The 13,408-nt window shown below is 40.9% G+C and overlaps 1 protein-coding gene across 1 annotated transcript in view; it reads left to right on the top strand.

Moving 5' to 3' along the window:
• nwk (FCH and double SH3 domains nervous wreck) overlaps nucleotides 1-13,408 on the top strand; it is a 137,345-nt gene that overhangs the window by 68,747 nt on the left and 55,190 nt on the right. Inside the window, exon 16 of the mRNA XM_080269954.1 lies at nucleotides 554-754. Within this exon, the coding sequence (XP_080126080.1) occupies nucleotides 554-754 (201 nt within the window). The remainder of the gene's footprint in view (nucleotides 1-553; nucleotides 755-13,408) is intronic.

Here is a 13,408-nt window from a genome sequence, read left to right as displayed (position 1 = left end):
AGAAACATTTTTTCAAGTTCAATATTATAGATCCATATATGAGCATGGTATTTAAGGGAGTTTTTATTGTAATTTTATCAGATGTTATCCCTCTTGGTATTTAAAGGAGTTTTTTAATGTAATTTTACCTGACATAATCTTTAGACTGAAGTTGGTGATCATGTGTGCTGGATCTCATCAAACACTAGTACGTACTTCACACCTCAATGTAAGTCCAAGATAAGGGGAATACTGAAGCTGAGAAAATCCTGTAGCCCAGCAGGAGGTGAGTTGATGGGTAAAATTGCATTGTAACTTCACCTCCCCAGGTTTATTGTATCCCACATAATTACACAGAGACTGAGGAGGGTTAGTGTCAGGATGAAATGGACAGACTGTAGCATCATCCTCATTATCATCACTTCATCTCTTCAGGTTGGATAGGTTACAGTAGACACAATATAATTTCATCATTGTCATCATTGTCATTGTCATCGTCATCATCATCATCATCATCATCATCATCATCATCATCATCATCATCATCATCAACATCATCATCACCACTTTCCAGGTCGGCTACATCCCACACAACTACATAGAGATAGAGGAAGGTTCAGGTCAGGTGCCAGCCCCAGCAGCCCCCGCAGTTGATGAGACGGGCGGGATGGTGGTGGGCGGGGATGCCGAGCCCTCCGCCTACCCCACGGTGGACGCCAGCAATGGGATGGCACCACCGTCACAGTCTTTCTCCTCCATGCAGTATAGTGTGCAGGTGAGCAAGGGGTTTAGTGGGTCGCTGGGGGGTTAATTGGGTGGTTAGATGATTACTGCGTTGTTAGGGTGATATTGTGATAGGCAAGTAGTGGTTAGGTCGTTTGGGGGGTTAATTGGGTAGTTAGATGATAAATGAGTTGTTAGGTTAGGCAGATGAGTGGTTAGGTAAAATGTTTGGGGGATTAACTGGGTGGATTGGTGTTTGATGAGTTGTTTGGATGATTTAATGTGGTGGTTTGAGGGTTAATTGGGTAGTTAGGTGATGAATGAGTTGTTAGGTTGATATATTGTAGTAGTTTGAGGGTTAATTGGGTCATTAAATTATTGATAAGTTGTTAGGTTAGGTAAATGAGTGGTTAGGTTAAATATTGTTGGATGGTTAGATGGAGGATGAATTGCTAGGTTGGGACTGTGTTAGGTGAAGTTAGGCTAGACTGAGTGGTTAGCTTAGATATTGTGGTAATGATGTTTTAGCTAATGTGTTGTTAGGTTAGATGAGATGGTTGTGTAAAGTGTGCTAGGTTAAGTTAGCTAGGTTAGATGGTTAATGTGTGTTGTTGGGTAGTTACTGTGTGTTGTATTCAAGGTTAGGTGTGGCTTTGTTAGATTAGGTTAGGACTGTGGTGCTTTGTTGGCCTGTTACTGTTTTTTTTTTTTTTTTTTTAAGGAAGTTATTGTTGTGTATTGTTAGTAACTGTACTGTGGTTAGGCGAGGTTGTATCGTTGGTTAGTGTGTTGTGTTAGTTTGTTGGTTAGGCTGGGTTGTTGATGTGTTGTTAATTCCTGTGCTGTGATTGTGTAGGGTTGAGTTGCTTTGTTAGGCTGTTGTGTTGTTAGTTCCTGTGTTGTGTTAGTTTGTTGGTTAGGCTGGGTTGTTGATGTGTTGTTAGCTCCTGTGCTATGTTAATTTGTTGGTTAGGCTGGGTTGTTGATGTGTTGTTAGTTCCTGTGTTGTGATAGTTTGTGTAGGGTAGAGTTGCATTGTAAGGTTGTTATTGTATTGTGTTAGTTTGTTGGTTAGGCTGGGTTGTTGATGTGTTTGTTAGTTCCTGTGTTGTAAATGTGTAGGGTTGAGTTGCTTTGTTAAGTTGTTGTTGTGTTAGGCTTGGTCAGGGCAAGCTAGGTGGTTGGTGTTCTGTGTTAGGGTCCCTCAGTGCTGCATCGTGGTGTTGAGTAATTTCTGTGCTGTTAATTTGGTTTTATTTTGATTCATTTACTGGTGTGAGTGTTTATTTATTACCATTACTGTATTATTTTTATCAGTCTTGTTTTATTTTTATTACTACTGTCTTTTTATTGTTTTATTTATTTTTGTTGTTGTACAGTTTGACAGCCAGTAATCAGATTGGTAATAGAACTGGGCATTATTGAGTGGTGAGTTTTATGGGATGGTGAAATATTTGAAAAAAGGGAATCATAAGGATATTACAAAAAATGTCAGGGTTTGATGCCTGGTGATCTAGTGGTGCAGAAGAGTGTCAAAGATGGTGGTGATTAAAATGTGGTTCTGATTTATATGCTGTGGTGATTTATATGCAGTGGTGATTTTATATATATATTTTTTTTTATGCGAGGAAGAAGGAACCAAAGGCCATGAGCCCGCAGTAACAGTTCCCTCCAAGAGAAAAACAAAATACAATAGAGAGCCAAATTCAAGATCCGATCATTTTGAGATGCCTGGACACACTGCGTTTGAAAGACTGGAGATCATAGGCAGCAGGAAATACAGACAGAGGGAGACAGTTCCAGAGCTGACCTGTTGCATAAATGAAAGACTGGGAGTAACGGTTAACTCTTGCATTAGAGAGTTGGACAGAAAAGGGATGAGAGTTTGCTGCCAGACGGGTGCTACGCGTCCGTCGTAGAGGTGGAGGAATGCAAGCAGACAGTTCAGAGGAGCAGTGACCATTAAAGTAGCGATAGAAAATAGATAAAGATGCAACAGTGCGGCGAAGAGACAGAGGTTGAAGGGAGTCAGTAAGAGGAGGAGAGTTAATGAGACGAAAAGCCTTTGACTCCACCCTATTGAGAAGAGCTGTATGAGAGGGGACCCCCCACACATGAGAGTTGTACTCCACACAGGGGCGGATAAAACCTCTGTATAGAGTCAACAATTGTGCAGGGGTAAAGAAAGAGCGGAGTCGGCTTAGCACACCCAATCTCTTGGAAGCAGATTTTACAAGAGATGTAATATGATCTTTCCAAGATAAGTCCCGAGTAAATGAAACCCCAAGCATGTTCAAGGATGATGCAGGATTAAGCTGAATATTATTAAACATTAATGGGTATACCTGTGGAAGATTTTGTCGGGTTGATAGGTGTAAGAACTGAGTCTTAGATGCATTAAAGACAACCATATTATTTTTACCCCAGTCAGAGATATGAGCCAAGTCAGACATTAGGTGTGCCATAGCCTCATCCCTTGTTTCTTGAAGTAACTGTTGAGATGGGCGTTGCGGGAACCGAATGGAAAGGTGAAGGGTGGAGTCATCAGTGTATGAGTGGATAGGGTTAGATGTACAGCTTAGAAGATCATTGATGAATAAAAGGAAGAGAGTTGGTGATAGGACAGAGCCCTGAGGAACACCACTGTTGATAGATCTAGGAGAAGAACGATGGCCATCTACAACAGCGGCTATAGAACGACCAGAAAGGAAGCTAGCGATGAAGGCACAGATAGAAGGATAGAAACCGTAGGAGGGCAGTTTGGAAATTAAAGATTTATGCCAGACTCGATCGAAAGCCTTTGAGATGTCAAGTGCAATGGCAAAGCTTTCGCCAAAGTCCCGAAAGGAGGATGACCAGGAGTCTGAAAGGTAGGTGAGAAGATCGCCAGTGGAGCGTCCCTGACGGAACCCATACTGACGATCGGAAAGAAGGTTGTGATAGGAAAGATGCCTTAAAATTTTTCTATTAAGAATTGACTCGAAAACTTTTGAAATACAGGACGTTAAAGCAATTGGACGATAGTTGGAGGGTTGGGAGTGGTCACCCTTCTTTGGGACTGGCTGAATGAGAGCAAACTTCCAGCAAGAAGGAAAGGTACAAGTTGACAGACAAAGGCGAAAGAGTTTGCCTAGGCAGGGTGTAAGCACAGAAGCACAGTTCTTGAGAACAACAGGAGGGACCCCATCAGGCCCATATGCCTTGTTAGTACTGAGGCCAGTGATGGCAGAAAATACATCAACTGAAGAAATTTTAATGTCAGCCATGAGGAAGTCAGAGGAGAGAAGTGATGGAGGAACAGCACTGGAATCGTCTAAGGTGGAATTGGAGGAGAAAGTCTGTGCGAAGAGATCTGCTTTATCAGTAGAAGAAATAGCTACAGAACCATCAGAGTAGAAAAGAGGAGGGAAGGATGATGAGGTAAAGTTGTTAGAAAGATTTTTGGCAAGGTGCCAGAAGGAGCGGGAAGAATTCGAGTTGGAGAGTTGAGAGCATTTAGTACGGATGAAATTATTTTTAGTAGAGCGAAGAACAGACTTAGCACGATTCCGGGCAGAAACGTAAAGATGATGTGATTCAGGGGTGGGTTGGCTCCGGTACCTTTTGTAGGCCTTCTCCTTGTTGCGGACAGCATTAGAACAAGCGTGATTAAACCAAGGCTTTCTTGCATTAGTCAAAGGATATGAGAAAGGAATGTATGCTTCCATGCCCGAGAGAATAACCTCCGTAATGCGCAAGGCACACTCAGATGGCTCCCGGCCATGGAAGCAATAATCATTCCAGGGAAAATCAAAGAAGTACTGCCTGAGGGCCTCCCAGTTCGCGGCTCCAAAATGCCACAGACGACGTTTCCCTGGAGGGTCCACAGGCCGTACCGGAGTGATAGGACAGGTTAAGGTAATAAGGTTGTGATCGGAGGAGCCCAACGGAGAGAAAAGATTAACAGAGTAAGCAGAAGGATTAGTTGTGAGGAAGAGGTCAAGCGTGTTGGAGCTCTCTCCAAGGCAGTCAGGGATATGGGTAGGGTGTTGTACAAGCTGCTCTAGGTCATTAAGGATAGAAAAGATGAAGGCTTGTTCACCAGGTGGATCCGTGAAAGGAGAGGAGTGCCAAAGGTGGTGGTGAACATTGAAATCTCCAAGAATGGAGATTTCAGAGAAAGGAGAAATGGACAGAATGTGTTCCATCGTAGAAGTAAGATAGTCGAAGAATTTTTGATAGTCAGTAGAATTAGGGGATAAGTAAACAGCACAGATATATTTAGTCAGAGAATGACAGGAAAGCCGAAGCCAGAGTGTGGAGAATTCAGAAGAATCAAGTTCAGGAACACGAGAGCAAGATAAGTCGTTGCGTATGTATACACAACAGCCACCTTTGGCTTTGAAATGAGTATAGAGAAAGTAGGAGGATACAGAAAAGGGTTTGCTGTCAGTTGCCTCAGACAGCTGAGTCTCCGTTAGAAAAAGAAGGTGAGGTTTAGAGGAGGAGAGGTGGTGCTCAACAGAGCGAAAGTTAGATGAAAGGCCGCGAATGTTGCAGAAATGAAGAAGAAGAGAGTCAGACAGTGGTTCCAGGCACCTCGAGATGTCACCGGGAGAGGAGCAGATGGTGGGGGCATTTATGGTCCCCCCCCCTGGGGACTCCGAGGCTTGATTAATAGACGCCATTTTTGTTGCTTTTTGAATAGGAAGTGTAGTGTGTACTGTGCATGTAGTTTGGTGATGATAGTTAGAGAAATTTGTACTGGAGAGCATGCTGGCCTACTCTCTGTGTAACTGAGACACTGAAAAAGTTCAGCAAAGAGGGATGGTCAGGAACTAGTCCTGTGGGCTGATGAAACGGGAGCTCCAGCACTCCCTGTCATCAGCTTTCCATCCACCTCGGGAGTACTGCCCTGCTCGACTGGTGCTACAGTCTGGTGGTGATTTATATGCAGTGGTGATTTATGTGGTTGTGATTTATACGCAGTGGTGATTGACATGTGGTTGTGATTTATATGCGGTGGTTTGAAGAAAAAAGGTGACTAAGGATATATTTTCTTTTGTGAACCATGCTTCTGGGGGTGTAGTTCAGTTTCCCATAATTTGGCTGGCATGGTACTGGAGAGGGATGCCTTCATGTGGTGGCACTGATAGGACGGGGTTACTCTGCTGCCTGGTTATAAATAACCCTCATCTCCCTTCCTACCTCCCAAAGCAGACTGTGGCAGGAGGATAACTTAACCCTGCAGTCCACTGGGTTTACTTTTGGTTGAGCCCTGATCCACATGTACTGCTGCTACTTCTGTTACTACTACTACTACTACTACTTCTCCTTCTACTGCTACTACTACTACTTCTGCTGCTACTACTACTACTACTTCTCCTCCTTCTACTGCTACTACTACTACGACTGCTACTACTACTACTACTGCTACTACTACTACTACTACTGCTACTACTACTACTACTGCTACTGCTAATTCTACTGGTACTTCTACTACTACTACTGCTGCTACTACTACTACTACTACAACAACAACAACAAGCTTATCCTCAGACCCGCTGTGGCTCTTCTGGGTTAATATTGGACTGTGTGGTTTTTGAATATTGACTTATCATCCCTTATATTGGCAGTCAGGTGGGTAGCTTATGCATTGTCCAGTTCCTCTTACCTGGGTTCAGTCCCACCCAGACACACATGGAAGGGTATGGTGCTTGTACCCTGGCAAGACTTCCTCCATGACAGTACAGATTCTGGCATCACTGGGGCAAGGAGGTGTAGAGAATGGGAAGAAAAATCTGGCAAATGATCCAGTTTGGGTCTGGTCGGCCTCTTCAGGGGTACAGTTTGTTTTCCTGCTTCTGCTCACATGTCTTGCTGAAGTTAATTGTACTGTATTTACATTTTTGACGCTCCTTTGTTTGTATGCTCCTCATGGGGCAACACAGGATTAGATGATGGCTGATGAATGAATGAATGAAAAATATATATTCATTCATTTCTTACATAGTTTTGATATTCCATAGAGACACAGAATGTTGCTGTTGTGATGAGGCCAGTTTCTCTGCGCGGTATATCTTTGTATCTGTTTAGGGTACGTGTTAACAAAATATCGCTGGAAGGCAAGATCAATTTTGGACCAAGGTTGTTGCATATATTGTGTTGGGGTTTTCAGGTCTTTTTGAGGTTGAGGTTGTGGGTAAAAGTAAAAATTCTGTGGACTTTGTTGTGTCATATTGTGTCCTGATTTGCATTAATCTTGGCACATACCTCACCTGTAGGCATGGCAAGAAGTGATTGGATTTTGCTGTAGATCAAAGGTCAAGGCCACAGGTGAAGGTCAGAGTTGTGGCTCAGTGTTGCAGTGTTCTCTGAGTCCTTTTGGTCTGATCTGGTGTTTAATTTACCCTTTCTTTGTCAAGTACTTTCTGTGGTTGTATGTACTTAGTTTAAATTTCTTTTTTTTTAGGATATTAATTACATTTCTTGACTTATTTTTGTCACTTGCGAATTATTTTTTCTTTTTCGTTTGTCCAGGTCACTTTTCAGCTGTGTAATGTAGGTTGTAAATGTGCCGTGATGTCCTGTTGATGTCAGTATGTGTTATGGTAGCTGCAGTAGTGAGTGTGTTAGGTGTTCACTCACAGTAGTATTAATTATATGCTCATGGCCAGAACAGACTCCCCAGCACCCCTCCCTGTGTCATTTATTTTCCATTTCATACCTAGATATTCTGTTGTATTTTTTTTTATAGGTATCAGACATTTGGAATCTATCTACAACCAAACGCCTTAATCCCATAAGGGGTGACCACAAACAAGTCGCCTCCATGTCACCCTGTTCCCTGCGATTTTGCTGTCCTTCCCCCAGCTCACACACCCCTCTCTCTCTTATACCTCTCCAGTTCAGATTTAAAAACTTGCACAATTAACATTCTATCTATCTGTCTATTGGCAGATGCCTTAATCCTGCAAGGGGTGGCCACAAACAAATCACCTTCATGTCACCCTGTCCCCCACCATTTCATTGCCCCGCTCCCACTCACACCCCTCTCTCTCATATACCTTTCCACTCCATCCCTCCATCTCATCCCCAGCCTCCCCCTCCCTCTCCCCCCTTCCACCTCACTTGCGTACACTTTCCTCTTTAGTCTCTCACTCTCCATCCTCCCCACATGGCCAAACCATTTCAGTGTATTTCTCCTAACACTTTCTATCACATCCACATCCATGCTACAGTGCTCCTTCACTTCCTCATTTGTCAGTCTGTCTCTCCATGAATTCTGTCTATCTATCTGTAGCCCGACGCCCTAACCCCACAAAGGATGGAAGGATGGCTGCAGACAAAATCCCTCCAAGTCGCTCTGTCACCCACCATTTGACTGCCCTCCCTGCAACTCACTCCCTCCTCCATGAATTACAACAGACTATTAAGGTGTATGAAATGGATAAAAAAATGTATGAGAAGGAAGTGCTAGGGAGGCCGCTAACCCCATGAGCATATAATCCTATGTGCACAGATCACATGCTTTGTAGCCGCACTCATGTTGGCAGCATTTCCCACAGTTGTATTGATCTCATTATGTAGGGAAAATGGATTATACTTTTTCACAGTAAGCTGTTAGATTGATTTTGTTTTAGTGTATGATTTCAATGCATTATTATTATTATCATCATCATTATTATTATTATTATTATTATTATTATTATTACTATTTTTGTAATGCAAAGTTTGATTACAGTTTTAGTACGTGGCATCTAAAAAATTGCAGTTTTGATTTTCTTAGCCTTTAGGTTCATCGTGTTTCTTTGGCCACATAATTTTGCTTTGCTCTATTTGGCTTTGTATCTAAATTAATTGCAGGAAATTTATGCTAAGCCAAGGAAAAATTGTGTGAAAATTAGGATAACGTATTGGTGTGATATTCAGAGAGAGAAAAATATTGGCGAAAAAAATCGATTTGAAATTCCCTCCAAAATATCCATCTTTACCCACAATGCATCTCTCACCCAGGACCCCCAAATTGGTTTATTCAGCCCACTGCCTAGTTTATATATTTTTTTTATTTTTTTAGTATTTATAGAAAGTAGAATATAAATTAATTGTTATCTGTTTTTTGAGGTACTGTAGTGGTTAATTTATTTTCTTTTTTTCAGCATGGACATGAGGTAGACTTTTGTGTTTTTGGTTTTTCTGTAATTTTTCAATATCCAGTGTTTTTTTTTCCAGTGTGATATTTCAGGGATGGTGCTTGGTTGTGTGTGTGTGTGTGTGTGTGTGTGTGATGGAATGAAGAAGAGTGTGTGAAAGTTAGATGGTTGATGGAGAAGAGAGTTAATATAGAAATGAATATGAATATGAATTAGAGGAATGATGTTAAGGAAATGAGAGGATTAACACGGTGTGACGAGAGGGGCATTAGTGAGCAAGAATGAAATATCATGTGTGATGAGAGGAGTATTAGTGAGTGAGAGTGATGTATAATGTGATGAGAGGAGTATTAGTGAGTGAGAGTGATGTATAATGTGATGAGAGGGGTATTAGTGAGTGAGAGTGAAGTATAGTGTGATGAGAGGGATATTAGTGAGTGAGAGTGAAGTATAGTGTGATGAGAGGGATATTAGTGAGTGAGAGTGAAATGTAATGTGATGAGAGGGGTATTGGTGAGTGAGACCGAAATATAGTATGATGAGAGGGGCGTTAGTGAGTGAAATATAATGTGATGAGAGGGGTATTAATGAGTGAGAGTGAAGTATAGTGTGATGAGAGGGGTATTAGTGAGCGAGAGTGAAATATAGTGTGATGAGAGGGGTATTAGTGAGCAAGAGTGAAAAATAGTGTGATGAGAGGGGTATTAGTGAGCAAGAGTGAAAAAGAGAGAGGCATGGAAGGGTAACAAGAAGAATGTATCGTGGTAAGTGAGTGAGATTGTGTGAGAAAGACTTGCATTGTAGTCAGTTAAGGAAGCTCCCTAACACCTCTTGCCTAGTGATTTATTTTTGGATATGACTGGTTGATATCCTTTTGTTCATGGTTTATGCAGGGTATGGTGATATTGGAGGGATTTTTGTAAGACAGAATGGACAGGAAGGTGTAATGAATAAAAGACATCACTGAGGAAATGGTGTCAGAGAGCTTCCTCAACCGACGAGAATACCGATCAAAGTGAGGTATTGAAGTTCAAGGAATGGAAGATAACACAGATGATAGAATTCAATGAGGTAGAGAAGGCAGGGAAGTTTGTCAAGACTGAAAGAAGTAGCAACTGATAGGAATGAGTTTGAAAAGGCAGGGAAACATCTCAGAATATATACAGGTAGAGGGCTGTAGTTGAGTGAAAAGACCCACTTCATCTCTCTTAGCCCAGCCAGAGGTCTCTAAGCATAAATGGCAAGTGTAAATGGTGAGAATATGAGTGAATATGAGAGTTACAGGGCAGGATGATGGTTTGATATGTAAGGAAGCAATGCATGTGGGGCTGCAGTCAAGGGAAAATACCCACTGCATCTCATGTAGCATCATCAGTATAAGCATAAAGAGAAGGTGTAAGTGGTTGAGAATATGAGTCAATATGAGAATTACAGGACAAGAAGATGGTTTGATACATAAGAGAGCAATGCATGTGGAGCTGCAGTCAAGGGAAAATGCCCACTGCATCTCTTTTAACATAGTCAGTGCAGTATAAGCATAAATGGAAGGTGTAAATGGCTGAGAATATGAGTGAATATAAGAGTTACAGGACAAGAAGATGGTTAGTAATGTGAGAAAGCAATGCACAGAGATTGAGGAAGACAAATAACGATATCGATCTGTACGAGTGGGGAAGGATAATAGGAAATGGGATAGATGTAGAAAAAAATGATTTGGTCTGTGGGAAAGCAAGGTATGCAAGTTGAGGAAGCAAGAGAGAGAGAGTGAGGAGAGTTAAAACATGGCAGATCAAACAGAACAGGTGGTGAAAAGGAAAAGAGTACTGTATATGAGAGAGATTGAGGGTGGGAGGAGGTGTGGTAGGACAACTAGAATGTGGTTTTATACCGTAAGTGAAAAAAAAAAAAAGTAAGAAAAAAAAGAGAGAAGGAAAGATGGAAAGTCACTGAATTTTTTTGAGTTTGAAAAGAATATATATGAGTGAGAGTGAAGGTGTGAGGAGGTGTGCAAGGCCAAGAAAGGGGTAGGTTGGGCAATTAAATGTGAGAAAAGAATGAATAAGGGAGTGGTGAGTGAGTAAATGATGAGAGAGGTGAATGAAGTGAATAACAAAATGTACTGATTGTGATGAGTAAGTCAGGTGAAATGATGAAGAGATGAATGTAAGAGAGATGAATGAAGTGAATAACAAAATGTACTGAATAAGATGAGTGAGTCTGGTGATATAATGAAGAGATGAATGTGAGTAAATGAGGTGAATAAATATGAATGTTGCAAAAAATGAGTCAAACTGATGAATGAAGTGAATAAGAACATGTACTGAATGAAAGGGGTGAGTCTGGTGATAAAATGAAGAGATGAATGTGAGTAAATGAGGCAAAATGAGTATAAATGTTGTATAAAATGAGTCAAGCTGAGTCCCATGTGAGTAAGATGAGTAAATCACTGCCTCCACATCTTTCCTCCACTAGACAGAGGAGGTGGAGGAGGAGGAGGAGGAGGAGGAAATGGAGGTGCCTGTATCTTTCTCCTCTCTGGATTACAGTTTTGAGGTGGGAGTGTTTTGAAGTCTCTCTACCTCCACTTCTCTCTCTCTCTCTCTCTCTCTTTTTCTCTAATTCACCACTGATAAATGAAGGACTCCCATTCAAGCATTATCAGACAAGAGGCCACAGTCCATTATCACTCCTACCAGGCGTAGATTATGCCATGTATGTATCATCGGCAATCAAAAGGCCGTGGCAGTGTGGATGCTAACTATACCAATGACAGTTTTCACACATTCTGGCCTTTGGTTCCTTCTTCCTTAAAAAAAAAAAAAATAATAATTGTAATGGAGTATGATAAAATAAAGGAGTGCGGAGATCCCTGTGTCCCTAGCTTTATTGGAATTTATGATGATGTTGTGATTCTACACAATATATCAACTTCTATCTATCCATCTATAGCCCGACGCCCTAATCCCGCAAAGGGTAGCCACAGACAAAAAGCCTCCAAGTCGCTCTGTTTGTAAATTAAACGCCATTGGCCAACTATTCCCTGTAATAAATTAGCTGTTATATCATCGAGTTTTTTCATAAATGTCATTAATTTTATAAAATGGAATCACTTTGGAATTCATTGAGGTTGTAATTGCCTGAACCTTTATGTGCCTCCAAGCTGTATTATAAATTTTTTCCCAAATTTCCTCCCACTGAATGAGTTAGGAGCGTCTTAAAATGAATGGATCTTGAATTTGGCTTCCTGTTATCTTGTTTTTGTTTTTTCTTAGAGGGAACAATCTTGTGGGCTCCTGGCCTTTTGTTCCTTCTTCTTTGCATTAAATAAAACATAAATAAATAAAAATAAAATCAGTCTATACTTCCTCTTGTACTTCCTTCATCTTTGACTTTATCTTCATTCACTCCTCTGTCCTATCTCTTCTCTCATATCCTCTTGCTTTCTAGTTTTCTTTCCTTTCCTATAGATTTCCTTTTTCCATTTTTATTCATGTTTATATTTGCTTTTTCATTGCCTTTTTGCATTTTATCTGATTTAGCAAAATTCTTGTGTTTTCTGTCATAGATGTGTTCCCGTCTTCCCCTTGCCCATTTTTGCCGCCCTCTTGTTTGCTGCATTTTGCTTGATCTTGCTTTTCCCTCAGCCTCATTTAAAACTCACTCACGCCATCTTTTGCAGCCAGATCAAAGTCCAGGGAAATTTTAAAATTTTGTGCCATCGATCAGTGCAAATGTGAATTTTAGTGAATGCTTTGAATTATTTTTGTCTCTACAGACTCAGATTCCCCCCCACCTTTTTCATCTTTAAGATTTTTAGTTTTTACCGTTGTATGTTTTAAGTATAGCAAAAAATGCATTGCAACACATACAGAAATATTCTCAAGAAGAACCTCCTGCATTTTTACACACAAGTGTCCAAGCATTCCAAAGTGAATGAATCCTGACTCTGGATGTATTTTGTTTAGTTTATCTTGGGAAGAGCAACTTTTTAGCAAGCTTTTAGCCATTGGCTTTTTTTTTTTTTTTTTTTTTTTTTTTTTTTTTTAAATAAAAATGTTCCAGTGGCAGTGTCATATCCATACAATACTGTACACATGATTTTGACTGCTTAGATGTTATGGCACTGAAATGCGACAGAAGGCAGTGACTTCCTAAGTTACATTTGCTGTAGAATGATAAATGTTTCCCCTGTGATCAGAAAAATACTTTGACCTGGCTTCAGCAGATGGTGTTAGTGGTAAGGGTGAGCGCTGCATAAGCCACCTCACCCTCCCCTGTATGCACTCAACAGCCAAACACTGCAGAAACATTGAGGCAAAGAGAAAGGAGGAATCAAGAAGAAAATGTGCCACAAAATTGAAGAAAATGGAAAACACTTATTGGAAAACGGTTAAAAGAAGTTACTCCCATCGGCCGCAAGAAATCGGACTTCAAATAAGCATACGAATACTCTTCTTTTAATTTGCGTCAAACCAGGCCCAAGATTTATGTCAAGAACCTCAAAATGATGGACAAATTTTTATTGCAATGTGTCATGAAGTTCCTTGTCCATTCAGCCCAAGGACATCTTTTTC

This window comes from Coenobita brevimanus, chromosome 4 (assembly GCF_032717465.1).
Source record: "Coenobita brevimanus isolate Jiangsu-jjx chromosome 4, ASM3271746v2, whole genome shotgun sequence".
NCBI lineage: Eukaryota > Metazoa > Arthropoda > Malacostraca > Decapoda > Coenobitidae > Coenobita > Coenobita brevimanus.
Note: the sequence above shows the minus strand (reverse complement) of the source record. Positions and strands in the feature narration are given on the sequence as shown.